At 38.9% G+C, this 21233-nt stretch overlaps 1 protein-coding gene across 1 annotated transcript in view; it reads right to left on the bottom strand.

Moving 5' to 3' along the window:
• The window catches only part of TMTC2 (transmembrane O-mannosyltransferase targeting cadherins 2), a 179676-nt gene that overhangs the window by 14033 nt on the left and 144410 nt on the right, over positions 1–21233 (bottom strand). The window contains exons 9-11 of the mRNA XM_083400958.1: positions 15279–15360; positions 11197–11311; positions 8725–8788 (exon numbers count right to left, since the gene is read on the bottom strand). Coding sequence (XP_083257084.1) covers positions 8725–8788; positions 11197–11311; positions 15279–15360 — 261 coding nt within the window. The remainder of the gene's footprint in view (positions 1–8724; positions 8789–11196; positions 11312–15278; positions 15361–21233) is intronic.

The following is a 21233-nucleotide window of genomic DNA, read 5'->3' as shown; positions in this document are numbered from 1 at the left end:
TTGCATGCAATTGTCAAACCATTTGGCGTTAAATGCAAGCATATTCAAATCACTGAATTTTTGTTTATAGGTCTCAAGCTGTGCTTTCATTCCTAAAACCTGCAATTCAATCATTTTCACATCTAGCAATTTGTTGGATTTATCAGACAGTAGCTTTCCCCCCCCCTACTAGCAGTTGGGAGTTCTATCAAATGAAAGATGTGATTTAGATCAATGGCAACCTTGCAACTTCTGCAATATCTGACATTTGATGCCATAAGCTGTAATAGCTTGGCAAAACAAATACTAGAGGTAGAACGGAATGACTGCAAGCCAGTATGATCAGAGACACGCTGATCCAGGGAAGTACACTGACTGCAAGATCATTTCTATTTGTATTATGGAGTTCTGTACTCTCACTTACACAAAGAATTTCAAGTTCTTATCATACTTCTGTTGCTTTGAATATGGTTCAAATTAAAATAAGCCACCGAGAAAGGAGTTAGGTTTATGAATTATTATTGTTCTTGTTATTTATTAATTTATGTACCACTTATAGGCCAAAGTGGCTTCTACGCAGTTTACAGCTTTAAAATCAATTATTCAAGCCGTACGTAATTAAATTCCGCAATAACAACTCCATAAGCACATTAAAGCATGCTTAGTTAAAACAGACAAGCCCATTTAAAAAGTGACAATTTAAAAAGGTTTTTTAAAAAGTAACATTCTAAGATCAAATGCAACCTGCCAATAATCAAGAATTTCCACAAATCCTGCGAGTACAACTAGCTAGTCCATGGGTAAGCAAACTAAGGCCTGGAGGCCAGATCCAGCCCAATCGCCTTCTAAATCTGGCCTGTGGACAGTCCGGGAATCAGCGTGTTTTTACATATGTAGAATATGTCCTTTTATTTAAAATGCATCTCTGGGTTATATGTGGGGCATAGGAATTCATTCATTCCCCCCCCCCCCAAAAAAATATAGTCCGGCCCCACACAAGGTCTGAGGGACAGTGGACTGGCCCCCTGCTGAAAAAGTTTGCTGACCCCTGGTCTAGTCCATCAAAACCGTTTCTGTCAATGAACATGATAGCTTCATTGCAAGATTCCTCTCCAAGCTCTACTTTCATTGATACGTTCTCATATTCACTTGAGGCTATGAGGAGAAAATAGCTAAATACACACACAGGAAGCTGCCTTGTGGTATGCCAAACCCATCTAGTTCAGTACTATGGCTCCCCAGGGTTTCAGGTAAGGAGCCTCTCCTAGTTGTACCTGGAGAGGTTGAGGCTCACACCTGTATCCTTCTGCATGCTGAGCTGATGCTCTGCTACTAAGCTACTATCAAATCTTTGTAACTTGCTAATGGCCAAAAACGTCAGAGGCATTGGCCCAAAGCTGCTCTGCCATTCACATCACTCAAATTTCCACCTGACAGTTCCCACCTTTCGCTTGCGTGTGGAGAACAATTCTCTGTTTCTGTCACTCTCTGTAGGAGAGGGGGGAAATGTGGTGTGAGAAAATGCTCTCTGCGTTCTCCAACCAGGGCATTGAGCAGAGCTCTCCAGAGTGCTGCTGACCACTTTAAGCAATGTGACTCCACGGCAGGAAAACTTGGGCAGAGATGATTAATTGAGAGCTGACAGTACATGACAGGTGCATCTTTTGTGATTCAGGAAAAGCTTTGTGAAGAAAGGCATCAGGATTGGGAAAGGGACAGGGACCTTAGCCGGAATCACAATGATTGTCAACATGAATATTCAAGAACTCCATGAATGGGCCACTGTTTGCATTTCCAAATGCAAACGACAAAACAGAACATGGCAGTGATATTTATCAAATGTAACAGTTAGTAGTAATGTGACACCTGAGGTTACAGCCTTTAAATAGACCCCAAAGACTTCTCCCTCCCCTTCCCCCAACCCCATCCTTTTTAATTATTTTACTGCTGGCCCCCAACACATAAAATTTTATCTGATGCTGCTATTATTATGTTGTCTATTCCATTCTTTTTACTATTTTTATCATAAGATGCCTTGGGAGAACTCAGTATAAAGGGCGGGGAAGAAATAAAAAGAAACTGAAACAAACCAAAACATGCATATACGTCAGTTCACTTTATGTCTTTTTAAAATTTAGGCCAATGAAGCTAGAAATGGTCCTGGGTTTTGATTTAAGTTAAGCGGCAACCTTGATCTTCGTACTCTCTGTCCATTAAGTTAAAGCCTATTGTAGTTATTTCAACAGAAAAGTACTATTAGCTTAAGGTTACCAGACGTCCCCGGTTTACAAATCAGTCCCCATATAAAATCAATTGAAGTTGAAGAGTGTCCCTGGATTCATTGGAAAAAATCTGGCAACCTTATATTAGCTTCATCTTGCCCTGATAAAGAATGTACAATAATTCCATGAATCTGACAAAAATTGGAAGATTTTGAGGTTAGGGTTTTTTTAAAATAATAATAATAATAATAATAATAATAATGTCAATTTGCAAGATAAATTTGAGCCCCAGGGCAAGGCAAGCATACAGCGTTAACCCAATAATTCCCAACCAAACAGACTAGTAAAATACACACTCCCATACAGTTTGCAACAAGCCATAAAAGCAGAAGTTATGAAAAAAGTCAATTTCCTTCACATCATGTAATGTATTGCTTTTAAAAAAATGCAAAGTAGTTGTGAAATATTAAATATAAAAGGCAGGTGGGATAGCTCAGTTGGTAGAGCACGAGACTCATCATCTCAGGGTCGTGGGTTTGAGCCCCACACTGGAAACAAAGATTCCTGCATCGCAGGGGGTTGTGACTAGATGACCCTCACGCTCCTTTCCAACTCCACAATTCTATGGTCCTATGATATCAACTGTGCTCCAGCTCTAAACAGTGTTCTCCAGATACACCAGAGGTGCTGGCCAGCAACCAAGCCTTCAAAACATAAAGGTGAGAAGGACTGAAGAGCTACTGAACAGGATAATTTCCAACCATAACACTGGAACATTTCAATGCTATTTAAAGGATGTGTATTTTGTATGCAATTCCAGTACACACAGGTGGAGCTGAGCTCCTGGTCAGCAGCTTTTGAACTAGCTGCTAATTTCTTTTCCATGTAATAAGATCACATGGAGAGACTCATAGTATCTGCATGTGGTTTTCCAATTAATTTTTTCAATCCTGGCCTGTTTTTCATGTGCCCTTGCTCTGTTTAATGTAGTAATTATTTTTTAATTTGGCCAGTTGCCTAATGCCAGAGCAGCGGGGTCCATTATGAAAAATAGTGACATACAGCAAAAACAAAACAAACTTAACTGTTTCAGTTCTGAAGACGTTTACACCAGTAAGGGGGGCAGGGAGTAGATGTGTAGCACTCAACTGTAAGGGAAAGGTATTGGGGGAAAGAAAAGTGGAATGTGGACTTAAATATATGACTAGGATAGCCACATTTCTAGGGACCAAGTTCTCAAAAACAGCAAATGAAGAAGTAAATTGTTTCGAGGCTGTACCCCTCTTATAGAATTAGAAGGTACCCCCAGGTCATCTATCCCAACCCTCTGAAATGATGGGGTCATTGCAGAATAGTGGGTGGACGTTTACACAATTGAGTAATACCACCTACAGTATGAGACTATACAGGGAAGATTTGTTCATGACAACTAGGCCTTAGAGGGAGTGGATCAGGATGCCCTTTGAAATCAGACTGTTGTAAATAAAATATTTATGTATTTAGAAGGCCTTTGTACCACTATTTAGAGCAATCACCTCACAAAATGGTATCTAGTCCATAAAAAGTCATCAAAACATTTAATATGACAAGAAAAACCCATTACATTTTAACAACAACAGACTAAAACCAACCCTAAACAATAGTTTCCGCTATCCTGCATAGCCAGTGTGGTGGTTTTTAGAGTGCCAGACGAGGCCCCAAGGGCCCAGGGTTCAAATTTGAACTCATCTATTAAACTCAGTGGGTGACTTTAGGCCCGTCACAGCCACACAGCTTAACCTACCCAATGGGGTTGTTGTAGGACTTAAATGAGAAAGGGGTGAATCATGTTTACCACCCTGAACTCTTTGAAGAAGAAGGTGGGATATAAATTCAATCAATCAATCAATCAACTCCATCAGATACTACTACACTAAGCATTTGTCTCTTACCAAACACATTGGTTTATTTATTAAATTTCTATGCCACCCTTCATTCTAGGGTCACAGAGCGGTTTACAATATAAAAACACAAAAAATACATATACTATAATTTAGAAGAAAGGGTTTAGAATATTATCACAAAAGCACACTAATGAACGAGCAGTTAGATGAAGCTTTGCTTTAAAAGAAATCCCTCCATCATCTAATCAATTAATGGGGCTGTTTTCGAAATAAGACTTAAAATACTCTACAAGGGGCGAAAATCTTGCTGGATTCTTTTTAGCAGTAATTCAAATAGATGGTTTTATTTCTGAAATGCTGATGTACTGCTGTGACCTCTATATTTCGCTGCACTTTATTTTGATTGACACTGAGGGGTACATTCAAAAGGCACAGACCACAGCTCTGGAGAGAAAATTATGTGGGCATAATTGTTATAGGATTATGAGTAATTGGTGAGAAATAAAAAGCACAGGCATGTGCCCAATTCAGTCTACACTTCCTATTCAAGCATGACTACACAGCCATCACATTTTAAAAGTTATGAACAATCATCCCCTTAGCCTAATGACTACTCATAACTTTGTATGTGTATTATCTCATAACTTTCAAATGTATTATCAAATAAGGTGCAAAACAAGGCAAAAGGAACTCTGCTATCTGAGATGAAAAGTTTATCTAGTCTAGAATCCTGCTTCCTAGAGCAGCCAACCATGAATGACTAAGAAATCTGGAAGAGGTCCTGCAAAGCAAAAGCCTTCTCCTGCTGTTGCACCCCAGCACCTTGAACTCATAGAATCACAGAATTGCAGAGTTCGAAGGGGTCACAAGGGTCATCTAGTCCAACCCCTTGCAATGCAGGAATATTCTGCCCAACCCAGGCTTGAACCCACAACCTTCTGATTCATGCTCTACCAACTGAGTTATCGGTTGTTGGCATATTGCCTAGGAGATCCATACAGCTATCATGATGAACAGTTACTGACTGATCACACCAAGAGAACAAAGGGAACATACATAATTATTTCAGCGCTAACTATGAAGTGAATCTGGCTGAGAGGCAAGGGCTGCTGGTTCATGGTCGCAGATAAGCTCCACAGGTGAATGGAGATCTGAACCTGGGTCTCCCCAGTCCAGATTCTGATATGCTAACAGTTACACACACTGGACACTCTTTTAAAATGGTTGGAGTAAATTTGGCATGATCAATAGTTCTCCTCAAAGCACCCTCCCATGACGAGGGCTGCTTGATTCAGGCTGGAGAAAAGCACTGCGGACTTTTAATTAGTTGGACGCGTAATGAAATAGAAAGTGCCATCAGTTATGAAGACAGCACATGATAATCATTATTAGGAGGCACCGCAATCCGTTTCTTATTAAGAGGGTTATTAACGTAGCATAGTTTGCTGGTAATAGAAACCAGAAAGCTAGGCAAAAAGTTGCTGGGAAATTCCATGTGTGGCAGAGACCTTTTATTCTTTCGTAAGACTTCCTTTGTGCAATACAGCTTGACTGCTTTACTTGCTAGACCTTTGAACAAAAAAACACATTTCAAGGTGCTCAAGATATACTGGCCATTTACATATATGGAACCCTCAAGCTGAAATTACTTTCCATCTCCCAATAAAGCTATACAGTGTAGGCTGCATTTGTTTTGCCCAAAGCTAATCCCAAGCCTCTCATTTGGGTGGGTGGGTGCACACTTGTGTGTGTTGCTACAGTAAGATATTCAATCAAAGCTTTTTGAAGTGGTAGAGTGGAAACAGCTGCATCTGACAAGGTGTGAAGGCATAAGTTTATAGCTGTCAAAAGTTGAAGTTTGTAAGCTGGACTGATATGAGACCAGGAGGTTGATAGCTTGTAGGCTGTGGCATCTTCCTAAGGAATGCACCAAGGTTGTGGGCTAAAAACTCTATGATCTAGTAAGCTTTTATTTGATATTCTAGAGGCCAGACTTCAAAGCGCCTTGTTAAGAGCAGATGTGTGGGTAGCTTCAGTAACCTTCTTTTGAAGGTGTTTTTTTAGTTCATACATAAAAAAACCCAGACATTGAATGCTGCATCTTTAGAGAACTACTACTCCATCCAACAAAGACATAGGGTTCACTTTGAAGATGCGAGTTAGAGAATCACAGAGTTGGGAGGGATCACAAAGGTCATCTAGTCCAACTGCCTGCAATGCAGGAATCTTTTACCCAACACGGGGCTCAAACCCATGAGCCTGAGATTAAGAGTGTCATGCTCTAGCAACTGAGCTATTTGTGTTTTTGAAAAGGTCATTCGAATGAAGGAAGTTAGATTTTTACAAACTAGCCTAATATATGCTTTTAAAGTAACTAAATCCTGGTTTCTAAACATACAACAAGAATTACCAGTAAGGTCTTGTCTCTGAGAGGAATACATTGAGGAACACTACAAATTGTTGCTGCCTAGTATACCTGTATTATACATGTGCTTGCAAAAATGTATTGCATTTGCACTGTACATTGTGCTGTGTACTCTTGGACTTAACTGTACACCTAAAAATATAATATATGAAGTGACCTTAAGTCACCTGTAGTCTTTAACACTTGCTACTAACCTATGCACACTTCCAACAATTTATTGTATAACTGTAATAAATGAGTTGGGAAGAAAAAGCACTTCCTTTCTTCCCTTCCACATCTCAGTTTAGCCAGAAGGAATCAGTTTCACTGACAAAAGCTCTGGGCAGAACATCTGAAGCGTGGCATTATAAACCAGTAATATCCTATTATTAGAGTGCCTATTTCTGACATCTAACACGAAGTATCCTTTCTTCTCGCTCTGTAAAGCTTTGTAGCATTTTATGGCAACTATTTCAGTCAAAACAAGTTAGTTGAATAGGATCAATCATTCCGTCTATTTCTGATGTTCAAGCCAAGAGTGCTGTGGCAAAAATGGGATGACATACAAGGAAGACAAATGATCAGGTTTGGGGGAACCCTAAGATTTCCAGAAGTAAAATATGTGGGAGGGGGGATGTCCCCTCGCACCAAAACACCTCAGCTAGTACTGAGCATGCTGAATGGCTACAGAATGAACAATTTTTCAGCAGGGAGTCCGGGGCAATGGATGGAGAGGCAGGAAACCTCAATAGCAGCATCCCACACTACTATATTAAACAATGATGCCTAAAACCTAAAAACCTAATCCAGGAATGAAGCACTTCTTCAATAACAAATACATTTTAAAAAAGACATTGTTTCCTTTTCTTTTTAGAAGTGTTTCTAAACATTTTAATGTTACTTACAAAAAACAACAGGAAAAGCAATTCATACGCATGAAGCATGAATTCCACCTTCAACATGAATTCTATAGTCAAGCTTCCTCACGCAGATTGGAACTGCCCTGCATTTCCCTTAATTGTGTGGTATTAAAACCCTGGCAAAAGGTACATTAGCACAGTGTAAAATAATGATTAATTGAACAACCTGTAGCTATCCACACAGTCATGCCCACTCAAGTAAAATTGGACTGAGAGAATATGGTAAAATGGAAGAGGTTGTTCCATCCCTAGCAAACAGACTGGGGGTGGACTGTTTTTCAATTTGTTTCCATTTTTATTTTTTTTTTAGTTTCATAGATCTGATAGTTCATTCACCCGAATCACATGTTCAGAAACATTTCCGTTTCTATTCATCTGAATTCATTCACTAGTTAGTTTTTTCCATTGGTTTCCAGTGAAAACACAAAAGTTACAGGCAGTAGAATAGAAAGCCCAGGCAACCCTCTGAAACTATGTAAATAATAACACCCCCTATACAAGACATATCAAATTTCAAATAGATGGGGTGAAGGGCAATTATATAGGCAATTATATTAAAAATGATCCTATAATCTGCCCATTAATTTCAGCTGGAGATAGCTGAATTTCTTCTGCCTGTGACTTCTATATTTTTCACCCTATTGCCTATTTTCAAACATACTTGTACCCACTCCCTCACCAGCGCATCAGAATTGCCACATTTCAATTATGTATGAAAAAGGATCCTCATGTTATCTATAACCTTAAAAAGAAGCAAACAATCTCTTTTCTATCTAAAATAAATACTGCTTTCCATTATATCAATTTCACTACTTTCCCTTTCACCCTTCCCTGTGACCTCTCTATGAACTGTAGATAGTGCTGCAGTTTATTTTTTCAGTGCAAAATAATGCCTCTGGAGTAAAGCAATTTAATAAAATTAACAAATTTTCAATCCATTTCCTCTCCAAAAATTAATGAATACATTGGCGTTCATGCATGTTGTTTTTCATTTGTTTTCAGCAACTACCTATGCTTTTTAAGATTCAAATCTAGGCCAAGAAGCTGAATTTAAAACATACAAATAGTAAGCGGAAAATTGAGCATTTCTAAACACTGCATCAAGATTCCTGTCTGCAGCAATTGATTTGACAAATGTCAAAGGTTTCATCAGAATATTAATAATGAATAAATTATCTCTTAAATTATCCTTTGCAACATAGGCTTAGAGATCAAACAGTCACAAAATTAAATTCTCCTCAGGATAGCACGTTTTCTTGCACAACTATAAGCATAGCAGGCTTGAACTGTGCATCCCACTCTAAGGAAGTACTTACATGAGGTCTCAGCTCAGCTGCCATTTTATAATACTTCTCAGCTGCTTCATTGAGGCTAGCTTGTCTATTGGAACAGAAGGGGAGACAATTAAAGCTCAGTTGAAACCACACTGGGAACCTACATTTCTTCAGAGGGGAAATAAAAAATGATTTATTTTTACAATTAATCAACAATAATGATATTATTTTAAAAATAGGCATTAATAACTGCTGCAAACAATTAATGCAGATTCATGGTTTACATCTCTACACCTTAGAGAGATAGATAGATAGATAGATAGATATAGATATAGATAGATAGATAGATGATAGATAGATAGATATAACTTTACATAGTTTTCAAACAAGCTGAAATTGCTTTGTGATCTAACTATTTACTAAATAGATTTACAAGCAGAACAAACCAAATTCTGGTTGGCGAGTAGCAGGGTGGAACAACAGATTAATCGTGGCATCGCAAGGCTTGCTGGAAGGCACGTGAGTAGAACTTGGGGGGGGGGGATCAGCTGCACTGGGCCATTCTGAGAAGGCTGTATCAGCTTTGGATACAGCAGTTCCACAATTGGTCCTGCTCCACCCAGCCCTCATAATGCCCCGTTTCAGGATCTTACACTTGCTAGCTTCACAAACCAGCTTGTGGTTTCAGCTTGTGGATAACTTGGATAAGACACACCTCTGTCTTATCCCAACCCCTTTCCAGCACCACATATCAGGGGTTAGGTTTGCTCTGTAAGGAGATTTGTTCTATTTACTACTGCCCATTAGTTGGCTTGAGTGGTCTCAATGACTGGAAACTGTTTAAAAGTAAATTCACCTATTTAAAAAGTAACTTCTTTCTCAGAGATAAATTACAGAACTGGTGCATAGTTTAACAAGAGAATTGATTTCCAAAACTTGGTAACTGGCAACTAAGAGAAAACAGGACAACAAATTGATTGCTCAAAAGTTAATAATAAAAAAGACCAGCCCTCAGGGAAGCAGGTTTCGAAGATACCATTTTCCTCAGGCATAGTATGCTGAAAAAAGGGACAGCATTCCCCGCCCCCTTTGTAGTGCATTTGTTTACCATTTACACAAATAGAATTTAAGAGACACCTACAATAAAATGAATGTTAAGCTTCTTGCTAAAACTATTTTAGCAATGCAAACAAACCATACAAGCTTGAAGGAAAGTAAAAGAAGCCAGCTGAGCATTAGAGCAAAGCTTCCTGAATTAGTCCCACAGGTAATTCCGGCCAATCAGGAATCACACAGTAGATTGTACAGACAATGTTTCTAGCTCAGTAAACCATGGTTTATGAAGTATTGGATCAGTGTGGTCCTCATTCCCCTTATCCCAGCATATGTCAACTCCTGCTACATTAAAACTCTGTTCCTCCTTAGGTCCAGGATGAAGAACTGTGGTTTAATATCAAATTACTAACCAGGATCTGAAACCAGTGTCAAACTGACATTTCATCACACTTCCTCGTTTCAGAAAGAATGATAAACTGTGGTTTAATGTAATCTAAGATTTGAGCAATAAAGCCAGTACGCAAGCAGAAGAGACAAAGGGAGGAATGAAGGCAGATTCATGGCTCCAGTACTTCTTCCCAGTTTGGCAGAATCTCCTTGCTTGATAAAGGATAAATGCACTTGCCCTTAAGCAGAGGGTATGACTTTGGCTGGCACTGGGACATTCCAGCTATGTTACCATGTTAATGAAATGTAATCATGGGTGCAGCAGCAAGATTAAAAAGCAAGATAAATTAGCAGTGAATGAAAGAAATGAAACCCAAGAGACCTGTGATCTGCTCTTCACTTTATTTGAGAGCTATCTGTGTGGAATAGACCAGACAGATCTTCTATAGGGTGAAAGGTAGCTTCTTTTAAGTATGTGTGAAGGCTCTGGAGACCTCAGAATAAGGACTTTGGCAGCAATGGCAAAGAACATCACTTTCTGAGTCACTGGGTCAAACCCAAGGCAGGCAGAGTTATTATCCTTTTTTCTGCTGTGCCTCACTCATATAATGGCCAAAGACAGTACTGCTGATGCAGGGGATCTGAGGAAGCAATATGCACTTGAGGAGCTCTATGCCTGGTTCACCTGTCTAAGGAACTTGTCAGTCAAGTAGTCCAAAGACTGCCATAAATCATTCTCTACCTGCTCCAGAACATAACCACTGTCCTGTCTTCAGCCATTTTGCTAATTTCTGGTCCCTTCAGTCTTGATCTGTGCTTGGATTTTAGCATTTGGCTCTGACCCCACCAGGTCTAGATGCTATAAAACACTAATACAGTAAGACAATATCTAATTTAGAGACTAAAGAAGGGAAATCATCTTCACACGAAAATTAATTGTCTTGAATGCATGTATTTCATGTTGTCGTTTGTTCAAAACGTGTTATCAAGCACAAAATTTTATATAATGAAAGTACAGATTTCAAAACCTAAAAACGACATGATGACAAAAAGAGACAAATACAAACAAACCTGAGCATGTGAGCTGCATTGAAGACAACATCAAACTCTGTGTTATCCAATTCAGCTGCTTTCTTTGCCATCTCTGCTGCTTCTATCAGGCGAGAATCTTCTAAGAGAAACTGGCCTGAAATACATGTACCACTGATATGAGCTCAAAAGGGAAGGCACAAACTTAAGTATGGGAAACAAAGGTAGAAAGGACTATTCTTTTACATATTACATTACAACCCTGAGTTACCTTGTCATATTAACTTCAGATGAACTATTACAGAATCATTTGGCAAATGTTTATTTACATTTGTATTCCAACCTTTTCTCCAAGGAACTGAAGGGGACATACTTCGTCCTCACCAAAATCAGAGACAGAATGTTATGGTGGAATGGGAAGTGAACCAAGGTATTCCTTGGTCTAAATCCGAGCATCTTACCATTTCATCACACCAAAAATACTGCAGCATGGTACCATGAAAACGTATTAAGTGATCCAGAAGCATTAATATGAGAATCAGCATCTATGTCCATATTAGGTGACTTGGTAAGATGACTTACCACCAACAGCCTCAGACCCATCATTAGACTAAACTTTCCTGAAACTGATCTAGAAATCCACTTCCTCTAGAAATGGCAAAGGTTGTTAGGTAAACATCTCTTATCAATCATAGATGATAGATGATAGATAGATAGATAGATAGATAGATAGATGATAGATAGATAGATAGATATGGATATTAGCTGATAATTCCCTAAACCGATTAGATTGAGAGTAAATTTTAAATAATTGATTTTGCACTCTTTCTGCAAAGATGGAAACTTGCCCTCAACATTTACAATCAGCTTGTGTGGTTGGGGACCTAAATCAGTTTAGCCTTGGAGTGATGCAATAAACCAAGAAGGACATGAATAAAGCGCATGTGGTAAATTGTATCTCTACAATAGAGATGGGCATTCTCAGGATCAGGGGCCAAATGCAGCCCTCTGTAATCTCCCTAGACCATTCCCTCCCCAGGCTCACATTTTGCGCCAATCCTGTTCCACATCCAGTTGTGTTCAAGTAAGTAATATTCAGAGTAGATCCACTTAAATCAATGGACAAGTCAGTTATCAACTGATTTCAACCGGTCCACTCTTGAGTATTATTTAATCTAACGAAAGCCTATGTACTTCTCAATGTATCATTTGTGTGGATTGCCTAGATCAGCTGCAGGCTACACCAGCTTTTAAGAATGATAGAGACTACAACAATCCCATGCACAAAACATTCAAAGATTACTACAGAAAAATAAAAACAGTTTTAACTTTTTAAAATGGTAACAATGTTAGAGGCTAGCCAATGATTCTCCCCAATTATTATTCATTCGAAGTGTTGTACTTTAAAGCATAAAAAAATCTGCTGCCAAAAATACTTTTAGCACTCCAGGATCTTTGTGATCCAGTCCTGCTTACAATAATAGACTGATACATGTAATTTATTAACTGCATGCTATGTTAACCAGACTGAACCAAGAACAAAAATTAGAAACATTAACCAACAAAAACTCTGCAGGTTCAGCTACAGAGAACAGCACACTACATGATCAATTGTTCATTACATCAAGTGAGTGCATAATTACAGTAATTTAATGTGAATAATCAATTTTATTATAACACAGAATCATTAAGTGATTTACAATTATTAGGAAAATGTATTATTCAAAGGAAATTAACTTCAAATCTCAGTGGTTATTAATAAAAGGGGTGCTATTTAGCAGAACATCTCTGTTGTTTCGTAGCTATTATAATATAAATCAAGCCTTTTTTCTATCTGTGTTAGTGGGGTTTTGGAAACCTTCCTCATTTTTCACCTTTATCCTTCTGTGCGTTTGAGTACCTCACAGGCAAATCATTCTTTCATGAACCATAGACAGTTGCCAGGTATTCTAAATAAAACCATTATTTTAACTATTATGTTTCCAAAAAGAAATAAACTTATGGAAAGGGAGGTCTGGTCAGGGTTGGTAGGAGTTGTCCAACAAAACTAAGGGGCCCTATGTTGGTTACCCGCATGCAGGAGGTGTCAACTGTCAACCCTGAAAGAATCCTCTGTACATTATTTTAGAGTATCAAGGGACTCATACATATTTGGCAAGGAGACCCCGAGGATTCTAGAGTGGCACACACACCGTAAAGAGGCCAAATCAAGTGACTGCACAACTACAGCAACCTAACTTGAATAACCAAGAAAAAGTGACAACCCCAAACCACTTGAGGATCAGGATGAATATCTCTGACCCAGAAAATGCTCTGTATACATGGGTCACTGCACGGGGCAATATTTCTTTGGAAAATCCTTTTCAGTTAAGAGTAATTTATTACTTCCTAAAGCCTTGAAAGGGGTTACTTGATGTTTAAGTGTTTCTATTCTGTCCTGGACCTGGAGCATGCACCATGTCAACACCTAAAATACCACCACCATGTGTTTGCTACACAACCCTTTAACATTTGAGTAGGAAATTGGAAAACACTGGAGAAATTAAGGAGTTATTCATGGATGGGCTATTAGTAACATGCAGCTAAAAGCTGAATCAAGCCTCACAAGTTATAAATCTTACACCAAAATGAGATAAGATAAAATAACCAACTTTTGCTTTGTACTGTTTCCATTTGCGTACCATGCCTGCTGTTCATTTAATTGTGCCAGTTGGAATGAGAAGGTAAATTAAAATAACTAAACAAAAACACATCCCGCAGCGGCTGTTGTTGCTCATTATCAATTCAACTTACTCAGTTTCCTTGCAGTTTTACAATTCCAGGTTTCATGATCAGTGAATTTATCCTCATCAAATTAGAAACAGTATAAAAAGCTAACCGCAATGTATCTTTGACTATCTAAAAGAGACATTCTAAATCCAAATTAGCAATGTACTGCATGCTCATTATACATCTTTGGTCTTAACTAAAACAGTTTTTAAAAAAGGAGAGTTGCGAACCAACAGTGTGGTTTTTCTGTGCAAACTGAACATTTCTGTGCATCCGCCACATGCATAAGAAGCTGCTGGAAGGTGGGTGCATGTGTAAAGGAGCCCAGCTCCCTCTCCTTCACAACCCAGCTCTATGTCTATGATTTCGCATCTGTTCATAAAGCCTTTAAGTGCAGTTGCTGGCTGCATTTCTGGTACTATGTACTCGGAATCCCACAACTCAATCCAGATCTGCCCCTCTCCTCCACACAGGTGGTCCATACTGTCAAAGCTGAAAGCACAAAGCAACTGCTTGATGGTGGGAGGGGGCCTCTGTGACCTGTGCATTGGGGCCAGTCTAATCTTGTAGGGCAGAAGGAGGTTAGATTTAAAATTTTATTGAAGCAGAATCCTGGTTGTCCTGTACTGATGTTCACTATTGGATAATACAGTGGTGCCTCGCAAGACGAAAAGAATCCGTTCCGCGAGTCTTTTCGTCTTGCGGTTTTTTCGTCTTGCGAAGCAAGCCCATTGACGGATTAGCGCTATTAGCGCTATTGGCACTTTAAGGGCTAAAAACGGCTTTTTAAGGCTTAAGGGATTAGCGGTTTTGCTGCTAAAATGCTTTTAGCAGCTTAGCTATTCAGAAAAAGGGGTTTTGGAGCAAAAAAAAACAACCTCAAAATTTTTTGTCAATTTTTGTCTTGCGAAGCAAGCCCATAGGGAAATTCGTCTTGCGAAGCGCCTTTGCAGACGGAAAACCCTTTTGTCTTGTGGGTTTTCCATCTTGCGAGGCATTTGTCTTGCGGGGCACCACTGTAGTGATTTGCCCACCCAATATCAAGAAGGGCCTGATGCCATTATTTCAATATAACAAAGATGTCTATTAATCTTTCAACACTTAATAACTATTAATCTTCCTCCCATGCCAACTGAGACGACCAGGAATTTAGAAGTGAGCTTCATCTTCGTATCATGTAATTCACAAAGGAAAGGGGACTTTCTATTTTGACTGTGATTTACACATCAGAAGGATAAATCGTTTTAACTGGCATGATTATTATTTTTCCTTTACTGCAATGTCCTGCCAGTAGCAGTTTTAAAATCCTTGAGTGCGACAGTAATGTGAGGAAACACTATCTATTGAAAACTTACCATAATGCATATAACAGTTTCCCTTGGTGGGATCCAGCTGAATTGCCTTTAAGAAATACTTTTCTGCTTCACTCTTGCGGCCCTTGAAGAGAAGAAAACATACACAGATGGATCATCTGGACACTGTGTCATTGCAACTTTGCCATGCTTTAAAACTACTCTATGAATAGGGGGGGAAATAGAATGGTCTTGATTTCATTTAATGATAGCTTAGACCTCCATGAATCTGAAATTCACTCCATTTCTCTTCTGTTAAGATTCATAAATACATATATATATTCTCCAAACATCCATGCCATGGTGTTGGTTCTTTGCTAATGCAAAGTTTGTGCCCAGGGCAGGTCCAAATTGAGATGGTTCACTTCACTGCCTTCCATTTTTTGAAGAGATGCATAGCAAACCGTTCTTCCATCACACACCCTTTTGGTGTCTCTTCCTAAGGACTGCAAACCCTGGGATTAAGGAGATAAACTGTCTCCATCCCTATACTCCAACATTCCTGTTTCTAGGGGTTGCCTGTGGGGGTTTCCATGCCTTCTGGCAAGTTCAGCTCAGCTTACTGCTGTCTGCATCTGGGTAGGCATGGGAGGGTCAGGTGAATTTTCCTCAACAAGGACTCTTTCGTGTCCCAGAGGTAAGACCATCCCGTTCCAACCCTGGTAACATGCAATCATGCAGAAAGTTTTCTGCAGAAAGTTAGGTGCTTTCCCATAGGACACCCAGGAAGTGAGAGCTTGAAGTTAACTTCAATCTTACACTGGTGTCACATGTTTTATTGTTAACCTTGTGGTTGAACAGGAGAGGTAAATCATGAACAAAGGAATGAAGAAGAAGAAGAAGAAGAAGAAGAAGAAGAAGAAGAAGAAGAGTAGTAGTTTGGATTTGATATCCCGCCTTTCACTCCCCTTTGGGAGTCTCAAAGCGGCTAACATTCTCCTTTCCCTTCCTCCCCCACAACAAACACTCTGTGAGGTGAGTGGGGCTGAGAGACTTCAAAGAAGTATGACTGGCCCAAGGTCACCCAGCAGCTGCATGTGGAGGAGCGGAGACGTGAACCCGGCCCCCCAGATTACGAGACTACTGCTCTTAACCACTACACCACACTGGCTGGGTCTTTCAAAGTACAGCTAAAAGAGAAAATATGCAATGGTTTGCCCCACATAGACCAGGAGTTCCTTGCAGCAACAGTCATCTCATTCCAAGTGGAGTCCCAGACCTCCAAAGGACTGCTGACCAAATCTGCATTAAAAACACCCAACCATTACCCCCAGCATCAGAAATCTACCTGGATTCATCTGTATTTTAAACAATGCCCTGAGGGAGGAATACAATAATGAATAAGAAAGAAATATTGGTGCCTCCTGGCACAACTGTAAGGCAAATATGGATTATAGGAGAAATGCAGCATATTAAAAATCACAACAGGGCATTAAAGTCATTATCCTCCTTTGGCAAAACATTTAAAGTAACAAAGCATTCATCTGCAGGTCTCCCAAATAACAGGATGAAACTGGAACACATTGCTAATGCTGACTGAATTAACATTTACATCTCTTGTGTCATTGCCCTGAAACAGGCAAATACTATTAGTCTTAGTTGGCTAATTATAATGTCTCATTGCATACTCAGATTTCTATTCCTAAGAAAAAAGAAACAATTCTCTGGATCCCCTGCCTTTTTTTGCTAAGCTTCAGCCTACAGAATTATCTCCATGAAACCAAAAGGAATGCCAGATAGTTTCCCCATTCATTCAGTTCTTCATAACATGTCACAATAATACTATGGTTAGCTTCCTGAAATTACTACTAAATTCAGTTTGAATGCACTGGTGGGCAGCAATGAGAGGGGACTAGAATTCAAGATGGCACCAAGTATAAGAAATGGGTGTTTTCTGAATAGCTGAAATAAAAATAAAATCATTAGCAGAAAATGTTTTCAGATTTCTTTGCTTAGCCCTAGGTGGAGTAACTGAAAATGACTAATTTAATCACCCTGACTATATCTAAATTTTGTTAAATAATTACCAGAGACCTTGCATACTCTGTTCTCCAACTCTTAAAAAACAAGAACATCATTAACCATGTATTTTTCAAGTTTTTTCCACATCTCTTCTTTCCTGTCAAACAGTGTAACATCTATCATTTGACAGAATCAGGCTATTTTACTACTAATTTGCAGCATTTATCAAACTTTCATCTTGTCAGGCAACAATTTTTATTTTTTTTTTAGTCTAATGACGTGAATGTTCCTTTTCTTAATACAATTTACTAGGAGCGCACATAAAGCTAAATAAGAGCACACATATGCTGCGGCAGTTAGACATGCACTCTGAAGTTTATAGCTCCAACATTGCAGGAATTTAACCCAATGAAGGATTAGAACTTTGGAAAATGACAGACAGAGGAATCTTTTCTCATTTTAAGGCAAAAACCTGATGTGACTGTTAAAATGGCTTAAGTAATTTACACCTTATTCTACTGCCTGCAAATTCTCCCCTTCCTCTTTATGTGTGCTGAACGACTATTAGTATTTTTTGTTATTCATAAATGGAATGATTTCTGAATATTAGGGTACTATGAAACGTCATTCTCCCACAAATCACTAACTTCCTCCTGACACAAAATAGACAGAAGCACAAAGATACTATTTATCATTTAAATGCCTCCAGTAAATGAACAATTGGGTAGGCTACGGACTGGTTTACACACAGCGTGGGGCTGTATGTTTCCCTATATATGGTTGGTTGATTTTGGAGTAGGTGATTTTTAAAAATATATTTGGGCTGGAGCCATTTAGTACCTACACCTTTGTAAATAAAGCAAATAATACACTTATAGGCTTCAGTCTTTGAATCGCCTTCATACAAAGGAAACTAAACCCTGTATGATTGCTCCTGAAACTATTCACCATTCAGGGTGGCTGGTGAGAGCATAACAATATCCTAGTGGCCTTAGGCTAATCCAGTAAGCAATGCTAGATATATACCACTGAGGATTCTGATTGAAAACATTTTTGAAATAATAGAACCCAGGGAATAATTGAAAGGAAGGAAATCCAATTATTCAATAAAATGTGACATTTTATTCAAATAGACTGACATTATTCTTTGATTAAGAAGCTATAAAATTTGCATGCAAGGAAGGAAGAAATCTGCATCAACATCTCTCTCTATTACTGGACGTTTTGGTTTCCCCATTAATACCGGTATCTTCTGACAGCTGGTAGAATGTTCTGCAACCAGGAAAGTCAGCTGACACACTTTAAGCTGCTGGAGAATTTAAAATTCTAAGAAGCTAATAGGAGGGAGATTAATGCAGTCAAGCAGTTCTGAATAATGCACTTGTAGACAATCATATTCACTACCAGGTAACAATTAGTTTACTCTTTCAATCTAATTCATTTTCTACATTTCCCACACACACAAAAGTATTAAGTCTCCCTCCTTTCAGTTAAACAAGGTGTGTATGAACAGACAGAAACTTAACTGTGGCAGCTTAAGTCCATAATGCAGCACACTTCAGTGGCTGGGGAAACCCAGCCAGATGGACTGGGTATAAATAATAAATTATTATTATTATTACAACTACTATGAAGCTTTGCAATAATTATATGTCCAGATAGGTCCAGTGGCTTCAAAACATTTATTGAGGGGAACTCACTAATGGAATTATCTCACCTGGTCAGGTGAACTGTCTGATCTGGAGGTGAAATCATTCACAGGTGATAGCCTATGAAGCGCTACCTGTTGTCCACTACTAAAATCATCTGTCTACAAGGCTGTTGTGATCCTTAGTTTGAAGGTGGGTAAATATGTGTAAGATCTCTAAATAAAGCCAGTAGGAAGGTTAAAAGGGATGAGACTGAAAAGTGCCAATTACAACCTTCCCTCTCACCATCAAGAAATGAAAAACATAGTGTCACCACTGGATGCTATTAAGTATTTATTTTAAAATGTAAAGTGCCTTCTGCTTCATAATTAGAGTTACAAAATTTTGGCAAGCAGACAAATCTGCTGTAATTGGACGGCAAAGTCAATGCAAATATAAACGAAAACGTAATTTTTTGGCATGTGGCCAAATTCAAAAGGAAGCAAAGTTGACAGATGCCAGTTTACAAAAGTAACTACATTTTGGAACTGCTTTCATTTGCTACAGTCATGCTAATGTTTTAAGTTTGGGGATAAAAATACTCAGTGAAGCATGTTGGCAAAATGACTGAAAAGTTACGCAGAAGGACATATGGAGACAAGGAGAGAGGCATGAAATAAAGGCGTACACATGAAACTGTGTTCACCAAGACCGCACACTTAGCTAACTTTACTCTGAACTACTATTACCTTTCCATAGTCACCCATAACCTAGTAACATTCAAGTTTGACTGTAGATTCAACGTGGTGGTGGCTTTTAAGAGCTAGGTTAAGATTGAGAGTGATTAATACTTGCCAGAACCAACTGTTTTCACTGATCATATAAGGACCTGTGAACAGACTGGGAGGCCTCCTTCATGCTTGTTCTTATACAAAGGAAAAGAGGTCAGACTGCATCCTGGCATAAGCAGGAAGCATTTGTGGAAATTGGCTTTCCGTTCATAAACCCTGAAACTACTCAACCAATATGTAGCAACAACATGTTATCCCAAAGCCCATGGGCACGCAGGCAATACAGAGGTAAATGCAGCATGATTCCTGTTAATAGTTGCCTACTGACTTCATAGTCCCAAGGGCAAAAGTCTCCAAGCCCACCTGAGCACACAGCTACTTTGGCCAAGATTTCTACTCTGTGGCATCACAGCAGCTTAGCCAATGACAGCTCTCCTGCCAAGGCCCTCTATGACATCAGAGAAGATCAACTGTACCAACTATAACTGTCTGCTGCCTGTAGGCTGTGAATATGCAGTTAGATTATAACTGCATTCAAGCAAGACTGCAGTACAGTGTAGAGAGAGATATGCAATCTGGGATAAGTACATTTGAGAACTCAACCCCGCCATTATGTGATAAATGTCACAGCAGACACACCAGTACAGATAAAATGCCTCTCAAGCTGGAGTCAAAAGCCTAGTGAATATTATGAGAACCTCAACCTCCATTTTTTGTACAAAAAATTGCCTTCACATTAGATTGCTGACACTTTTTTTGTACCTTCAGGTCTTGATCAAATGATAATTAACTATTCTAAATACTCAAGGCTGCCCTTTTCACTGTTATTTTTATCAGAAGCACAAATACATATATTACAGGAATGCTGTGGTGTTTAGAGTTTTTTCTAAAATAAACATGTTTATATTCAGAAAATACATATATTGTAAATGAACACAATCAGGGAAGGACTCTAGCACTCTGGCAATACCAGTCAACCAGCTCTAGAACAAGGAAGTTAGCTTCAACAGCATCTTCCCTTAAGTAACTCATTTTGACAATGAGATATTGGGGAGTTTATAACAGCACCATCACGGTGCTATGTACCTTCAAAAAGCGTAACTCATTTCGACAATGAGATATTGGGGAGTTTATAACAGCACCATCATGGTGCTATGTACCTTCAAAAAGCTAAATACCGTTTCTGGAAAAATAAATAAAACGAAAACAGGGGCTTTAGCTCCGGGTTGGCCGACTTCCAGTTATTCAACTAGCTGAGCCACTACTCATATGCCTTAACCACTAAATTTTCCTCCTCTTATGCTTTCTGGTAAAATACACCCTGGTGGGTTATAATTTTAACATATGAATTTATAATATTACTTGATATGTGGGTTGTGAAAAAATTTCTTCCAGTTGACTGTAGGCAGGGAGATCATAATCTCACTAGCCATTCTGTTACAAATATAGATTCGGGTTTGATTTACATTGTAAATAGTGTTCCATGTTCCCATTCTGTGCCACCCAAACTAAGATATAAAACGCTTTTCATAAAATAGTTGAGGTACATAAAATACTATCTCCTACTAAGCTTTTAC

Source organism: Podarcis tiliguerta (assembly GCF_965153285.1).
Source record: "Podarcis tiliguerta genome assembly, chromosome: 10".
In the NCBI taxonomy this organism is placed as follows: domain Eukaryota; kingdom Metazoa; phylum Chordata; class Lepidosauria; order Squamata; family Lacertidae; genus Podarcis; species Podarcis tiliguerta.
The sequence above is the reverse complement of the archived record's forward strand: the minus strand, read 5'-3'. Positions and strand labels throughout refer to the sequence as shown.